Genomic DNA, 14672 nt, shown 5'->3' on the forward strand with positions numbered 1-14672 from the left:
CCTAGGGAAACCGCCTTCAGACCAGGTCCGGGGACAGTCTGTCCCCGGACATCTTCTGAAGGCTGGGGGGGGGGACAAGGGCTTTTCTTTCCACCCCCAGCATTTAAAAAAACCCTGGGACAGCGGAGGACTTCTCCGCTGTCCAGGCGATCTTAAAATGCTGGCGGGCGGCATTTTAAAATCGCCCCGGACAGCGGAGGCGATTTAAAAGCCCCTGGGAAGGCAGGCAGGGGGGACAAAGACTTTTGCCCCCCGCCAGCCTTCAGAAGAGGTCCCCCCAGCCCCTTGCTTCAGAAGAGGTCCGGGGGAAGCGGGAAGCGAAGCGCTTCGCTTCCCCGCTTCCCCCGGACCTCTTCTGAAGCAAGGGGCTGCAGGGAGATCGCTATCTCCCCCCAGCCCCTTGCTTCAGAAGAGGTCCGGGGGCAGCGGGAAGCGAAGCGCTTCGCTTCCCCGCTTCCCCCGGACGTCTTTTGCAGCAAGGGGCTGCAGGGAGATCGCTATCTCCCCGCAGCCCCTTGCTTCAAAAGAGAAGACCCGCTGTCCCCGGGGCAAGCTTCGTTTTGCGAAGCAAGCCCATAGGGAAATTCGTCTTGCGAGGCAACTCGAAAACGAAAAAACCTTTCGTTTTGCGAGTTTTTCGTCTCGCGAGGCGTTCGTCTTGCGGGGTACCACTGTAATAATTATTAAACTTTAACTTAACATGGTTTTTTATTCATGACAAACTTAATAACGCAAACACACTGGCATTTGGCAATAACAAAAGTTCCTATAGAAATGAGCAAACCAGTGATATTTTAGGGAGCAGGCTAGCAGGCGGGGCCCATTGCTTACATCACAGGAGCCTACACAACACACAAATACTGTTGCTGTGTTCCCCCCCCTTTATATTTTTTAGGGCCCCCCAAGAGAGGGGGGCCCTAAGCTATAGCTTCTTTAGCTTATACGTAAATCCGGCACTCGGGGCGACCCATCTTGCGATCAATTGTGCAGGGCGGGGCTTGCCTGGGCCCCAAATATTTTATTCAAGTCCGTCTCCCCCCCCGCCCCACCTGCAGGGGGAATCAGATGCGCTTCTTGGTTTCCTTCTTCACGACACGCGTTTATAACACCCGTTAAGGGTAAAGGTAAAGGGACCCCTGGCCATTAGGTCCAGTCGTGACCGACTCTGGGGTTGTGGCGCTCATCTCACTTTATTGGCCAAGAGAGCCGGTGTACAGCTTCCGGGTCACGTGGCCAGCATGACTAAGCCACTTCTGGCGAACCAGAGCAGAGCACGGAAACGCTGTTTACCTTCCCACTGGAGCGATACCTATTTATCTACTTGCACTTTGACGTGCTTTCGAACTGCTAGGTGGGCAGGAGCAGGGACAGAGCAACGGGAGCTCACCCCATCATGGGGATTCGAACCACCGACCTTCTGATCGGCAAGTCTTAGGCTCTGTGGTTTAACCCACAGCGCCACCCACGTCCCTATAACACCTGTTACATTACAGCAAACAAAAACTGCAGGCATTCCTCGGGTTCTTTTTTCTTTCGGAAAAGCGAAGTTTCGTCTAAGCAAAGCGTCTCCCTCCCACAACTGCTGCTCGAATTTTAATAGCCAAGAAATGGAAAACACAAGAACTACCAACCGTGGAAGAACGGCAGATGAAGATGATGGACTTTATGGAGCCAGCTGACCTCACTGGACGAATCCGCGACCAGAAAGAAGAGGAATATCAAGAAGATTGGAAGAAATCTAAAGACTATTTGAATACATATTGTAATATTAGAAATTACTTGAAAGTACCAATAAGGCCTAGGATTAAATTAAGATTTAATGAAATAAATGAGACCTAAAATGTTAAGAAAAGTTAGTAAGTTTGATTATAAATAGAATATTGTTTTTGAATAATGATGTTGGAAAACTGCTACAAGGAAATTCAGATGGGAAGGAGTAGAGGAAGTCAAGCAATATGTTTATGAGGTTGGAAGTTTAACTGATTAATCAATTTGTATTGTTCATATTTTTTTGGTAGCTATTTGTTTTATTTCTCCCTTGTTCCTTTTTATTTTTGCTTCATCTGTTTGTGTTATATGTTATATGTTATATATTATATATGTTATATATATATATATATATATATATATATATATATATATATATGCAGGTTTTGGTGTCTTCGGGTGTCTTCCCGTGTAAGAGTTGGGGTGTCTGGGCGACGTTTCGACGAGGTCTCACTCGTCATCTTCAGGCTGGTGCTTTCGGCTTCTTGTTACTGGAACAGAGCAGGATCTTAGTGTTCGAGTTCCTATAAATACTGTTGAGGAGGTGTGGTGTATAGCCTCCAACGTTCTGGGCAGAGAGGAAGTTCCTAGATTAGTGTGCCTTTTCTTCTTTTGTTCCTTGATTATTTGAGGGATATCTTGAGTGATTTCATGAGTGATATTCTGAATACCACTTAGGTGGGTCATTAAGTGTGGATTAGTTGCTAAAGCTTTCGTGTCTTGACCTCTTGAGCTTGTGAAGAGTTTTTTTGAGAAGATGGCTGTGCTGCATTTAGTTGTGCTCTGGCTTGGCTTCGTGTATAGGGGCGAGCTGTGGTTTTGTGCCCTGTGCCAGCCAGATCTGTGTAGGGATTGCAGGGGGGTGCAGCATCCGGAGGTGCCGCTATAGTTTGGCTACTGGATGGAGTCTGTAATTTATCTGTGGAGAGGGTATGGGTTTGGGTCTTAATGACCCACCTAAGTGGTATTCAGAATATCACTCATGAAATCACTCAAGATATCCCTCAAATAATCAAGGAACAAAAGAAGAAAAGGCACACTAATCTAGGAACTTCCTCTCTGCCCAGAACGTTGGAGGCTATACACCACACCCCTCAACAGTATTTATAGGAACTCGAACACTAAGATCCTGCTCTGTTCCAGTAACAAGAAGCCGAAAGCACCAGCCTGAAGATGACGAGTGAGACCTCGTCGAAACGTCGCCCAGACACCCCAACTCTTACACGGGAAGACACCCGAAGACACCAAAACCTGCATTCCTGTACCCGTGAAAATCTACGAAAGCAAATATATATATATATATATATGTAAAATATATAAAACACATATATATATGTGTGTGTTATATGTTATATAGCAGCATGTGTTATATGTGTAAGCAACTTAATAAACATTATTTGGGAGGAAAAAGAGTCTCCCTCCCTCCCCAACCCGGCCTTCGCCTGAGGCGACACGGAAGCAGCCCGAGAGTCCGCGTTCGCCTTGGAGAACACAAGGAAAAACCCCACAAACTCACCCGCTCCTCAACCCGCTCGCTGCCCTCCTTCGGCGGAATGCCCCTTTCCCACGAGACGCCAGTCCCCGCGTCGGCCAGGACACGCCCCGCCCACTTTCCCGTCCCCTCAACCTTCTCCTCACGGGTGGGGCGGGCTGCTCTCGTCACTTCCGGCCTCCTGTCACCGTCACTTCCGGCCTCTTCTCCGCGCGCGGTTTCCGAACGGCCGAGGGCCGAAGCGGAGCCCCGGGATGGCGCGGCCGTCGCGGAGGTGAGCCGGGGCAGGAGCTTCCCGCGCGGGGGCGGGGGCGGGCGGAGGCCCCTGGGCTGCTGCTGTCGTTCGTTTGTGTATAATTTTTCGAAATTAATTTTTTAATTAAATTGTTAAATTTTTAATTTTTTTTTACAATTTAAAGTACTCATTTTCCCATCCTTAAGATATCCGTGACTTCCCTTCTTTTCTTTCCGTGGTTCATTTTACATATCACAAACCCCTCATATTTTACAGAAACAACACCATTCAGTATTCCATTATTACATTCATCATAACTTATTTGCACTGTTGAATTTATCTCTTTTTTCCCCTCCCCCTTTTGCTTTTGAGTGCTTTATTGGTTGAAAACTTTGTAACAGGAGTGTGCAATAGATATTACAGGCAAAATGAGAAATTAAAGAGAATAAACGGTTGTTCATTCTTTAACTCATTCTTGCTTTGTACATCCATTTTCTTTTTTGAAATTTAAAGTCCTCATTTTTCCATCCGTGACTTCGTTTCTTCTCTTTCCATGGTTCATTAAACTACACCATTCAGTATTCCATTATTACATTCATCATAACTTATTTGCACTGTTGAATTTATCTCTTTTTCCCTCCCCTTTTGAGTGCTTTATTGGTTGAAATAACAGGAGTGTACAATAGGTATTATAGGCAAAATGATAAATTAAAAAAATAAATAAACGGTTGTTCATTCTTTAACTCATTCTTGCTTCATACATCCATTTGTGATTAAATTTGTCAAGTCCTCCGATCTTCCTCTTGCGTTCCTTAAATACCCACTTAAATTTTACTTTCTCCATATTATTTGACTTACTATAAATTTTATTTTATACAATTATCCTATTTGCACACTGAAGCTCAGTCAAAACCTGCCAACGGATTGATCTCTTGACAGTGTTCTTTTACATAGACTCTATATAACCCGCTCTCTGAACATTTTTTAATTTGTAACGTCTCTTAGCCTTGCTGATAATCTCACCAATTCTGCGTACTCTTTTATTTATTTTGCCAGTCTGACTTAGATGGGATATCCTCTTCCTTCCAACCTTTTGCAATTAGAATTCTGCTGTTGTTTGTTTGTTTGTGTATAATTTTTTATTAAATGATTAAATTTTCTGTTTTACAATTTAAAGTACTCATTTTTACATCCTTAAGATATCAGTGACTTCCCTTCTTCTCTTTCCATGGTTCATTTTACATATCACAAACCCCTGCATATTTTACAGAAACAATACCATTCAGTATTCCATTATTACATCCATCACAGCTTATTTACACTGTTGAATTTATCTCAATGCTGCCAGTGTTTTCAGCTGTACACAGTTATTCCCCATGTATTCAACAAACGTTTTCCAGTCTTCTCTAAATTCTCATGTTCTCTTATTCTATATGTTAAGCCTGCAAAATTCTCCACTCTTCTTTGGTTGGGACCTCGCTTGTTTTCCATTTTGGGGCTAATCAAACACACAGTAGTGGCATACATAAATAGTCTTTTTTGACACACGGGAATGTTGTTTGTTCCTTGAATTTGTATACCACCCTTCCCCTGAAGATCACAAAAAACCCCAAGGGAGAACACAAAATTCATAACAAAGAAACAAAAAGCCAATATCCTCCCTCCCACAGACACTTAAAAGGCTGTTGGTTGTTTTTTTACAGCCAGGCCATGGACTGATTGAATGCTTTTGCCTGGCGCCTGAAGATATGTAAAGGGAAACATGCATTTTTATCCATATTTTTCTTTTAGCAGTCTAGGATTCGGAAACAGAAACTACAGCAACGTAAATCTATTAAGAGAAATCTAAAATGTATTAGTTTATTTTACATTTTTATTCATAGATTGCACTTTGTTGTATAGCTGGCTGCCCCAAATTTATTTCAGTAAAACTAATTATAATGCTCTTGTTGAAAGAAATAGTAGTGAGAAAAACTCAGAGGCAGCTAGCTATACAGAAGCTACTACAGCAAAATAATTAGTAAAAAAAATAAAGTGAATAATTGTTTCATATACGTATATATGTGTGTGTGTAATGTAAATATAATTGGGCATTGTGTGGCTGCTACAGTATCTTAAGAAGTGTCAAGTGTACGGTTTCTAAATTAATTTTACTTTTACATGTTTCCCAGAATCATCATTGCATAAAGCAGTAGCAATTAAATATGAATATTTTTATTCAAATACAACAACTGCTTACATATGCATAATGGTTCCATGGGCAGACAAAAAATGACCCCTCTTATGCATTTCCATGTTTTATTTTTCTAGGAATAAGAAAGCAGTTGATTATTCTCAGTTTGGCAGTGTGGATGAAGATGATGATGGTAAGTCATTCGCTGTTCCTTCATGCCAAAAGGGGGCAGATTCAGTGGGAAAGTAACACAGAAGCTTGCTAAAACTGTTTTATATGAGTGCAACTAGAAGAAAAGTTCATTGTGTTTAAGCTTTGCTTGCACTGGTTCTATAAAGGTTTATCGCAGCTTTTCCCGAACCTGTTGTACATTTAAATATGAGCACATACTACAAGCCAGTGCTATTGTTTTAAGTCTGGCAAGGTACACTCTATACATCTGCTCCCAGTTAATATCATAGCTGCAGTATTTTGTACTTCCAAACAATCTTCTGAACGGTTTTCAAGGGTAGCCCATGTACACTGCCATACAATATTCAAATTTGGATGACCCATTCACCAGCACTACCTGTCTTTTACTTGGATTGAGTTTCAGTTTATTAGCCTTCATCAAGTCCATTAATAATCTTGGACTCCGGTTTAGGACTTCTGACAGCTTAACGTGAATCTGATGAAAAGAGAAATAAGAGTTGGATATCATTGGTATATTGATGACACTGCACTTCAAATTCTGGACGATAGCTGGTTTTCAGCATCGTGATATATCACCAGCTAACCATCATAATATAGTGATATATCACAATGACCAAAATAACATCTGAAAAAGCAGCTGGGCTGTGGAGGAAGGAAGGAACGACCAAGAGGAAGAGAAGAAGGCTGCCCGCTTGCTCAGGCGAAAGAGCTCCTGGCCTCTCCCTCCACAGCCCAGCCTTGAAGGTGCTCCACCTTCCTAACTGCCTGTTTGTGTGTTTGCCTCTTCGCCCTAGCAAGTGACATGGGCTGCTGCTTTCCTTCCAGTCCGTTGTTCCTCCTGTTACTGAACTGGTCTGAAACTATCTTTGCAATCTGAACTTCATACCTGTTTCTATCAAAGTACAGTGGTACCTCGGGTTAAGAACTTGATTCGTTCCAGAGGTCTGTCCTTAACCTGAAACTGTTCTTAACCTGAGGTACCACTTTAGCTAATGGGGCCTCCCACTGCCACTGCACCGCCGCTGTGCGATTTCTGTTCTCATCCTGAAGCAAAGTTCTTAACCTGAGGTACTATTACTAGGTTAGCGGAGTCTGTAACCTGAAGCGTCTGTAACCTGAAGCGTCTGTAACCCGAGGTACCACTGTATCAAAATATTGCCCAGCTCTACTGTCTGGAAAAGGGACGCGGGTGGCGCTGTGGGTTAAACCACTGAGCCTAGGACTTGCCAATCAGAAGGTCGGCGGTTCAAATCCCCGCGACAGGGTGAGCTCCCGTTGCTCGGTCCCTGCTCCTGCCAACCTAGCAGTTCGAAAGCACGTCAAAGTGTAAGTAGATAAATAGGTACCACTCTGGCGGGAAGGTAAACAGCATTTCCGTGCGCTGCTCTGCTTCGCCAGAAGCGGCTTAGTCATGCTGGCCACATGACCCAGAAGCTGTATGTTGGCTCCCTCGGCCAATAAAGCGAGATGAGCGCGCAACCCCAGAGTCATCCGCGACTGGACCTAATGGACCTTTTTACTGTCTGGATATCCTTACCCAGTGTCACATAGCAGTTAGATTGCATTTTAGTTTACAACATACTAGTTTTCGGTTTTTAGTCACAGAAGATACATACCATGTCCTGGGTAATGAAAGCTGGACGGGCTTAAAAGACTGGCTGGGTACATGAGATAGATCACCAAAAGTAAATAGAAAAAGGAGAAAGCTGGTCGATGTCTCCTTCCCAGTAATCTGATTTTAATACCCTCCAGCTTTCATTGAAGAATCCTTCCTAACAAAGTTCTGAACAGACACAGCAAGGCTGATTCATATGAAATAAGCATAATCTATTGCCTGGCTCCCTGTCTTTGGGGTGTTGAAGAGATAGCATTCTTAACTCTGGATGCAACAAAGCTCCTCGTTCCCTCATCTCAGCTGACATGTTGCAAGGAGAAATGGGGCAGTGGCAAAGGAAGGAGGCAAAGACACCCCATTTCAGCGTCCTTTGCTCACAGCTTGCAGTGGGTGCCACTCGGGACGGGGCAATGTTAAGCAGAGAGATGAAGTCCCCATTTCCTTTCCCTTGTACTGTTCTGCTTTTACTGTGCCAATATCTCCCTGTACAGTGGTACCTTGGGTCTCAAACTTAATCCGTTCCGGAAGTCCATTCCAAAACCAAAGCATTCCAAAATCAAGGCACGCTTTCCCATAGAAAGTAATGCAGAATGGATTAATCCGTTCCACACTTTTAAAACAACCCCTAAAACAGCAATTTAACATGGATTTTACTGTCTAACGAAACCATTGATCTATAAAATGAAAGGAATAAACGATGTACTGCAGTCACACAATCAATCAATCAATCAATCAATCAGTAGCTGAACTGGGTTCCACACAGTCACAAAAACAAAACAAAAAAGCCACAAAAACGCAAAATAAATAGCAAAAACAGACAGACCTTGGTGTAACACTCAAAATGGAAGTGTGGCACTCAAAACAGAGCATGTTCAGCTTCCGAAAACTTCAGGTCACAAACCGGAACACTTCCAGGTTTGCAGTGTTTGGGTTCCAAGTTGTTTGAGTTCCAAGGCGTTTGAGAACCAAGGTACCACTGTATTTTGTTTTAAATCATCCTGGATTACTGCAGAAGATCTAAAGCTCTAGAATATCTTACAATACATGCTTTGAACATATTGTTAAAATTGGTTTTTTTTAAACAACTGGAAGAACTTGCACTGTTACAGTGCATCTAATGTGCTTCTGCTAAACAGATGAAGATTTTGCAAATATAACTGCACCTTCAAGCAAAAAATTAAAGAGGACATGCTCTGAGTTGACAAAGAAAAAAAATGAGCAAAAGCCCCCCAAACAGGAGATTCAGAGCCAAAAGAGTTCACCGAACAAAAGGTAAGAGAAATCCATTCATTTTAAATTTACTTACGTGTTTGCGATACAACACTGGGTTTTTCCTAGCTGTGGTTAAGAAACAGGTAGCTGGCTTTGGGGATATAAGTTCATTCCCTTGGAGTGGAGTGAATTCCCCTTGCCTACCTAAGATCAGTTTATTGGAACTGATCTTAACCATTATGGAGGTTATAAAATCTAAAAGCAGGATTTAAAGTTGGTTTCAGAGCATGAAATAGTTTCTTTGTTCCTTTTAAAATTTGTGTTGGCACTGAGGTTAATAAACTTACATATTGATAATGTGTTTTCCATAACTGTTTTTCAAATTGCTTCAGACTTCCCTTGGATCACAGACTTTACCAGAGAGATTTGGAAGTTGCCTTAGCGTTATCAATGGATGAACCACCAGGAAGGAACCATAAAGTACAAGATTCACAGAAACAAGGTGATTCTTGAAGACTCTCAGTAGAAACATTTCTGTCTTGTGCTTTTTGCTGCTCTTAAAGTAATGTTGACATTTTGGGCTGCAGTCCCACATGTGTTTAGGACCAGAAATAAAAGGCATTCATAATTCTCCTTTAACCAATAAGCTATTTGAGAAATATTGATGTCGATGAAAATCACAATATGTAGAAGTTCTGAAATTCAGCCACAAAAACTAGAGTGTACCTTCAAAGTTCAGTTAATTATTTTGATAACTTTAAAAAGGAGAGACTGTATCTGGGAATAAGGTGAAGGTTCAAAAGTGCTCATTTCTGATTGCACTGTACAGCCACAGTCTGCTTACACAGGAGTAAAGTTCCCACAGTGTGACTTCTTTTTTAATAATGTGGTAGAAATATAGTTAATTTTCCTAGCCTATTACTACTAAACTTTATGCCATTACTTTGTACCATTTCTGGTTTCAGCTGAAGAATCTGAGGGTGATTCCAGCTTCGGTGAAGATGATGATGTTGAATTCGTTGTGAAGAAGAAAGCTACAGGAAACAGAAAAGAAGGAAGGGAGCGAAATGCTGAAAGCAAAAAGAAGGAAAAGAAGAATTCCAAATCAGAGAGGGACTCAATAGGTAAGATTTGATTCTTTCCTGGGTGCCATTTTGGTGCTAAGCTTTCTCGCATCTGGTTTTCAGAGGTGTGTGTGGTATGCATAAAATAGCACTTATTTTAAAGCTAAGTGAAACTTGCGCTCCAGGCCTTTTCACAGGAGTGTTTTATGAAATCAACTTCCCATGCCCATGTTTCCATACTGAAGTGCAATCCTGAGAAAGTTAAGAGGTGTGCAAGTGCACAATTTAAACACCTTATTTTCAGTGTGCTCCCGTTGCTCAGTCCCAGCTCCTGCCAACCTAGCAGTTCGAAAGCACGACAAAAGCTGCAAGTAGATAAATAGGTACCACTCCGGCGGGAAGGTAAACGACGTTTCCGTGCGCAGCTCTGGTTTCAGTGTTCCGTTCCGCCAGAAGCGGCTTAGTCATGCTGGCCACATGACCCGGAAAAACTGTCTGTGGACAAACGTCGGCTCCCTTGGCCAGTAAAGCGAGATGAGCACCGCAACCCCAGAGTCGTTCGCGACTGGACTTAACTGTCAGGGGTCCTTTACCTTTTTTTTTAGCAACTTATCAGGACAAACTTTTTGTTAACTGCTCCATTGAAGTATATGTCAGAGGAACGTGCTTGTTTTTTTCCAGTAGCTGTCGAATTAATTTGCTATTTAGAAGTGACTTCCATATTTCTTAAATATAGTCTCTGTTCTGTGTCATCCATCCATTAAAAATGATTTTCCAAACTTATTTTTTCTTATTTTTTTAACCATGGGACTACTTCCAGCCAAATCTGAACCAGCTTTGCAGAATTTGTCAAGTTCTCTAGAACAGATTGGACAGCCTTTGACAGCATCTAGCCCTTCTTTGGCCAAGAAGCCTAACTGCACGTCACCAGGTATATTCAATGCATACACTGTTTATATGGTTGCTTAGGATACCTATATCTATGCAAAATCGTTGTCTGAAAACCAGGATAAAAATATAATCATTAACTTCACCTATTTTCCATGTTCAGGTAAAGCCCCTTAGGAACCATGGATAATGAAAAATATATTAAACTGCTTTCTCATGTTAACCATTTTCCTCAGTAGCCTCTGGCTCTATTTTTGCCAGAAGACAGGCTGCTGGCCTAGGACAATTTGCTGCATTAAAAGGAGTGTGGTGTGGGTAACACAACAACAATAACAATTTATTATTTATACCCCGCCCATTTGGCTGGATTTCCCCAGCCATTCTGGGAGGCTCCCAACAGAATATTAAAAACACAATAAAACATTAAAAACTTCCCTAAAGAAGGTTGCCTTCAGATGTCTTCTAAAAGTCAGATAGTTGCTTATTTCTTTGACCTCTGATGGGAGGGCATTCCACAGGGCGGGTGCCACTACAGAGAAGGCCCTCTGCCTGGTTCCCTGTAACTTGGCTTCTCGCAGTGAGGGAACCGCCAGAAGGCCCTCGGAGCTGGACCTCAGTGTCTGGGCAGAACGTTGGAGGTGGAGACACTCCTTTAGGTATACTGGACCGAGGCCATTTAGGGCTTTAAAGGTCAGCACCAACACTTTGAATTGTGCTCTGAAATGTACTGGGAGCCAATGTAGGTCTTTCAGGACTGGTGTTATATGGTCTTGGCGGCCGCTCCCAGTCACCAGTCTAGCTGCCACATTCTGGATGAATTGTAGTTTCCGGGTCACCTTCAAAGGTAGCCCCACATAGAGCACATTGCAGTAGTCCAAGTGGGAGATAACCAGAGCATGCACCACTCTGGCGAGACAGTCTGCGGACAGATAGGGTCCTAGCCTGCGTACCAGGTGGAGCTGGTAAACAGCTGCCCTGGGCACAGAATTGACCTGGGCCTCCACATGAGTCCAAATTGACTCCCAGGCTGCACACCTGGTCTTTCAGGGGCACATTTACCACATTCAAGACCAGGGAGTCCTCCACACCTGCCCACCCCCGTCCTCAAAAACATTGAGTCTTTGAATTGTCATCCTATAGTTTCTTGGAAGGAAAATGGAACTGAAACTTTGGGCAATTGACCCAGAAGAGCGGGTTTATTAAAAGACATTCAGAGACACAAAGAGCATAGTCAAGTTACCCATAATGGGAGGGAGAAAGAGCAGTCATGAGCTGAAGCTGCACAGCTGCATTGTGGCACATGCTGTCTCCAAAGCAAGGAAGAAGGGAAGAAAGTGACCTGGCAGATCACTTGATCCCCCCCAAAGATGCTCAAGTAGTTTGACACCCCAAATGGGCTTTCCTCCGTCCTAAAAAAAGCTCAACAACTTTGACCTGAACCCCCCCCCCCCAGTCTTTAACTGTGAGTAGATTGCAGTCTCTTGGGAGTTGGCCACCCCTGCTCTAGAGTTTGCTGAGACACATGGAGGAAGGAAGGGGAAGATGGATTCTTGTGGCTGGGCAATAGGTCCCAATGGCAGGGAGAATTTGCCTTCCCATGCCATTCTAGAGCTTTCATTTGGCAGGCTGATGGGATGCAGTTGTGCAAGAATGGGCACCAGGCTGGGGCTTCTACTGGACTGCTTTTGGAAAACATGCACACACAAAAACCCCAGAAAAAATATCAAGCCTTTCCAGATATTAGTAGAAGTTTCACTGAGCAGAACTGCAGGGGTTGAGGTTCAGCATGAGCATTCTACTGGAAGCTTCAAGAGAGAACAATATGGGTTCCAGGATGACCATTCTCCAAAAAAGCACACTTAAGTCAAGGATGAAAACAGTTATATAGTATTAGAAGACAAAAGCCAGGGTGTCTGCTGAAAGAGGTTTTCTGTGGAAATGAAAAGGGAGATGCCAAGGCTATTTTTCAGAAAGAGGCATGATAGATCCTGGATGGATGTATTTAGTACTAAGTGGGAGGTTGTAAAAGGACACAGGACTCATTCCAATGGTACCTCTACTTACGTTCACCTCCGGTTACTTATCCTTCGGGATACGTACGTGGCAAACCCAGAAGTATTTTTCCGGGTTTTGCCACGCACGCATGCGCAAAAGCAGTCTACCAGCGCTTGCGCAGAAGCAGTCCCTCCGGTTGTGGAAACCTCGGGATCCAACTGGAGCTCCAAAACGGATCCCTTCCGCAACCAGAGGTACCACTGTATTGCCAAGGACTTGCCTTGGGATGGAGAGGAGATTGGCTTTAGGATGCTGAAGAGTTCCATATCCCAGAATAAATGAGGTCCCCATTTCACCTTGACAGCTACTAATAGACAAGGTGGAATCTCAGAGACAAAATGGAAACATTGGCACAAACTGGAGATGATCTGACAACAACAGAAATACCCCTCTATGTACTAGAAATTGTGCATTATGTGGTATTTAATGCTACTTGGTTCAGTTTGTCCACTGTTTCTTTCACTGGAGTTTCTTGCATCTTGTAGATTACTTGAGCCATGGGTTACCCCACATATTTCCCTGTCTCCCACTGTTTTGAGACTCAGACTTTTTAAGTGAGGTTGCCACTTAATAGGAGACTGGATATATTTGAGGAGGACTTGTTGTCATGCAAAGAGTCCTTTAAAGTTTACCGCCCTCTTGCATTTGTATAGTTAAGGGCTGGATTCAACTAAGAAGGTGCACTAGTGGGAGCTAGCTCAAGAATTCCTCCATCTCTTCCTTCACCCCCAAAATTGGCTCTGATTTGCTCTGGAGAACCCCCCAAACAGTACTCAGGGAGGAGAGGGGAAATGGTTCTGTTGTGCAAGCTGAAAAGCTTGGACTGACGGAACAATTTGCAAAACATGCTGTTGAATTCCTCTCTAAATACTTCTTCTGAAGCCTCTAAAGAGATAAAATGAGCTTGAGGAAGAGTATGTGCCAGAGATGAGCTTGCGTCTTACACAAAATTGCATGTACAACACTAAGGGTTCACTGTTATGCAGACAGTGAAACATGAATACAATATTCTAGTCTACTTATTTTTCTCAATGTACCTTTTCAACAATCTTTTCAGCTACATCTGGAAGCAGTGCCATACAGCTGGGAAGAACCCATGGGAAATCGCCCACACAAGGTCTCAGGCTTGGCCTCTCTAGGTTGGCAAGAGTGAAATCACTGCACCCGAGTTTTGCCAGTACCTGAGTACCTGCGCTGGCTTCAGAGGGTCGCAAATTGAAATTAAATCCTTTGGGTGTGGTGTAGAATTTTTTAAAATTGCAGATTTTGTTTCAGGCAGTATATATTTATCATTCTGAATGAGATAAAGTTGATGCATTTTAGAAAAGATTTCATTCTCAAAAAGTGTAAAGTGTGAAGTATTGACAACACTTAAACTCCAGTGTTGCTGTGACACACACCCACACTGAAATCTTCAGATCACTGGCTGGCTTAATACTTCATAGAAGTCAATTGTGATCCAGGCTAGTTTCCAGTTTTTAGATGCTGCATTTAGAATCATCATGAAGACCAGTTTACTTGTAACTTGGATATTTTGCTAAAAGCAATATTGAAGTTTCTATCATCCTTTTGATAGAAAACATATTTTCAGAAATTTATGCTGTTATTTTCTGATGTTTGATGTGTGGATTTTATTGGTAAATGTATATTATGTATCTCTGTCCCTTTTAAGTGAAATAAAATATCTGTATAAAGAGCAAAGAGCTGTTTGTGTTAGCCATTTTAAGTCTTCCTTGTTGACACCTTGAGCAAAATACACGAAACAAAATGCACAAAACAACTGGTTCAGTTTCAGTTTGAGCTGGAGAAAAGTCCTAATGGCTAAGGATCACAACAGCAAGCACTTAACGGAAGCCAGTTCCCCCAGCTCCTTCCAGCTGATCTTTGATCACAGTTGCCATGTGTGCTGGATCACCGCAATTGTTCATTCCCACATTGTATGCTATTTGTTGTCAAGCCCTGCCTTGGCCTGTGAAGGA

The 14672-nt window shown here is 42.9% G+C and overlaps 2 protein-coding genes across 5 annotated transcripts in view; one reads left to right on the plus strand and one right to left on the minus strand.

The window, feature by feature from the left end:
- Nucleotides 1-3408, minus strand: part of FERRY3 (FERRY endosomal RAB5 effector complex subunit 3) — a 30878-nt gene extending 27470 nt beyond the window's left edge. Inside the window, exons 1-2 of one of the 4 annotated variants that reach the window (XM_082223152.1) lie at nucleotides 3284-3366; nucleotides 1632-1684 (exon numbers count right to left, since the gene is read on the minus strand). The gene's annotated coding sequence lies outside the window, so the exon portion shown is untranslated. Of the gene's footprint in view, nucleotides 1-1631; nucleotides 1697-3283 lie in introns of those variants that run through there. The other 3 variants (XM_082223149.1, XM_082223150.1, XM_082223151.1) reach the window with 3 other exon arrangements.
- Nucleotides 3409-3412: 4 nt separating this feature from the next.
- Nucleotides 3413-14394, plus strand: RAD51AP1 (RAD51 associated protein 1). Its single transcript, XM_082223326.1, has 7 exons — nucleotides 3413-3533; nucleotides 5805-5860; nucleotides 8611-8746; nucleotides 9079-9188; nucleotides 9652-9810; nucleotides 10571-10681; nucleotides 13751-14394. Exons 1-7 carry the CDS (start codon nucleotides 3514-3516, stop codon nucleotides 13876-13878), a joined length of 720 nt encoding a protein of 239 aa, XP_082079452.1. The 5' UTR covers nucleotides 3413-3513; the 3' UTR covers nucleotides 13879-14394.
- Nucleotides 14395-14672: the final 278 nt, after the last annotated feature.

This window comes from Podarcis vaucheri, assembly GCF_965113315.1.
Source record: "Podarcis vaucheri genome assembly, chromosome: 5".
Lineage (NCBI taxonomy): Eukaryota > Metazoa > Chordata > Lepidosauria > Squamata > Lacertidae > Podarcis > Podarcis vaucheri.

Excerpts from the sequence above, each read along its gene's own strand:
- RAD51AP1 (XM_082223326.1), top strand. The coding sequence starts at position 3,514 with ATGGCGCGGCCGTCGCGGAG. Across the intron at positions 5,861-8,610 it reads TGTGGATGAAGATGATGATG|ATGAAGATTTTGCAAATATA; the intron begins GTAAGTCATTCG and ends TCTGCTAAACAG. Across the intron at positions 8,747-9,078 it reads AAGAGTTCACCGAACAAAAG|ACTTCCCTTGGATCACAGAC; the intron begins GTAAGAGAAATC and ends AAATTGCTTCAG.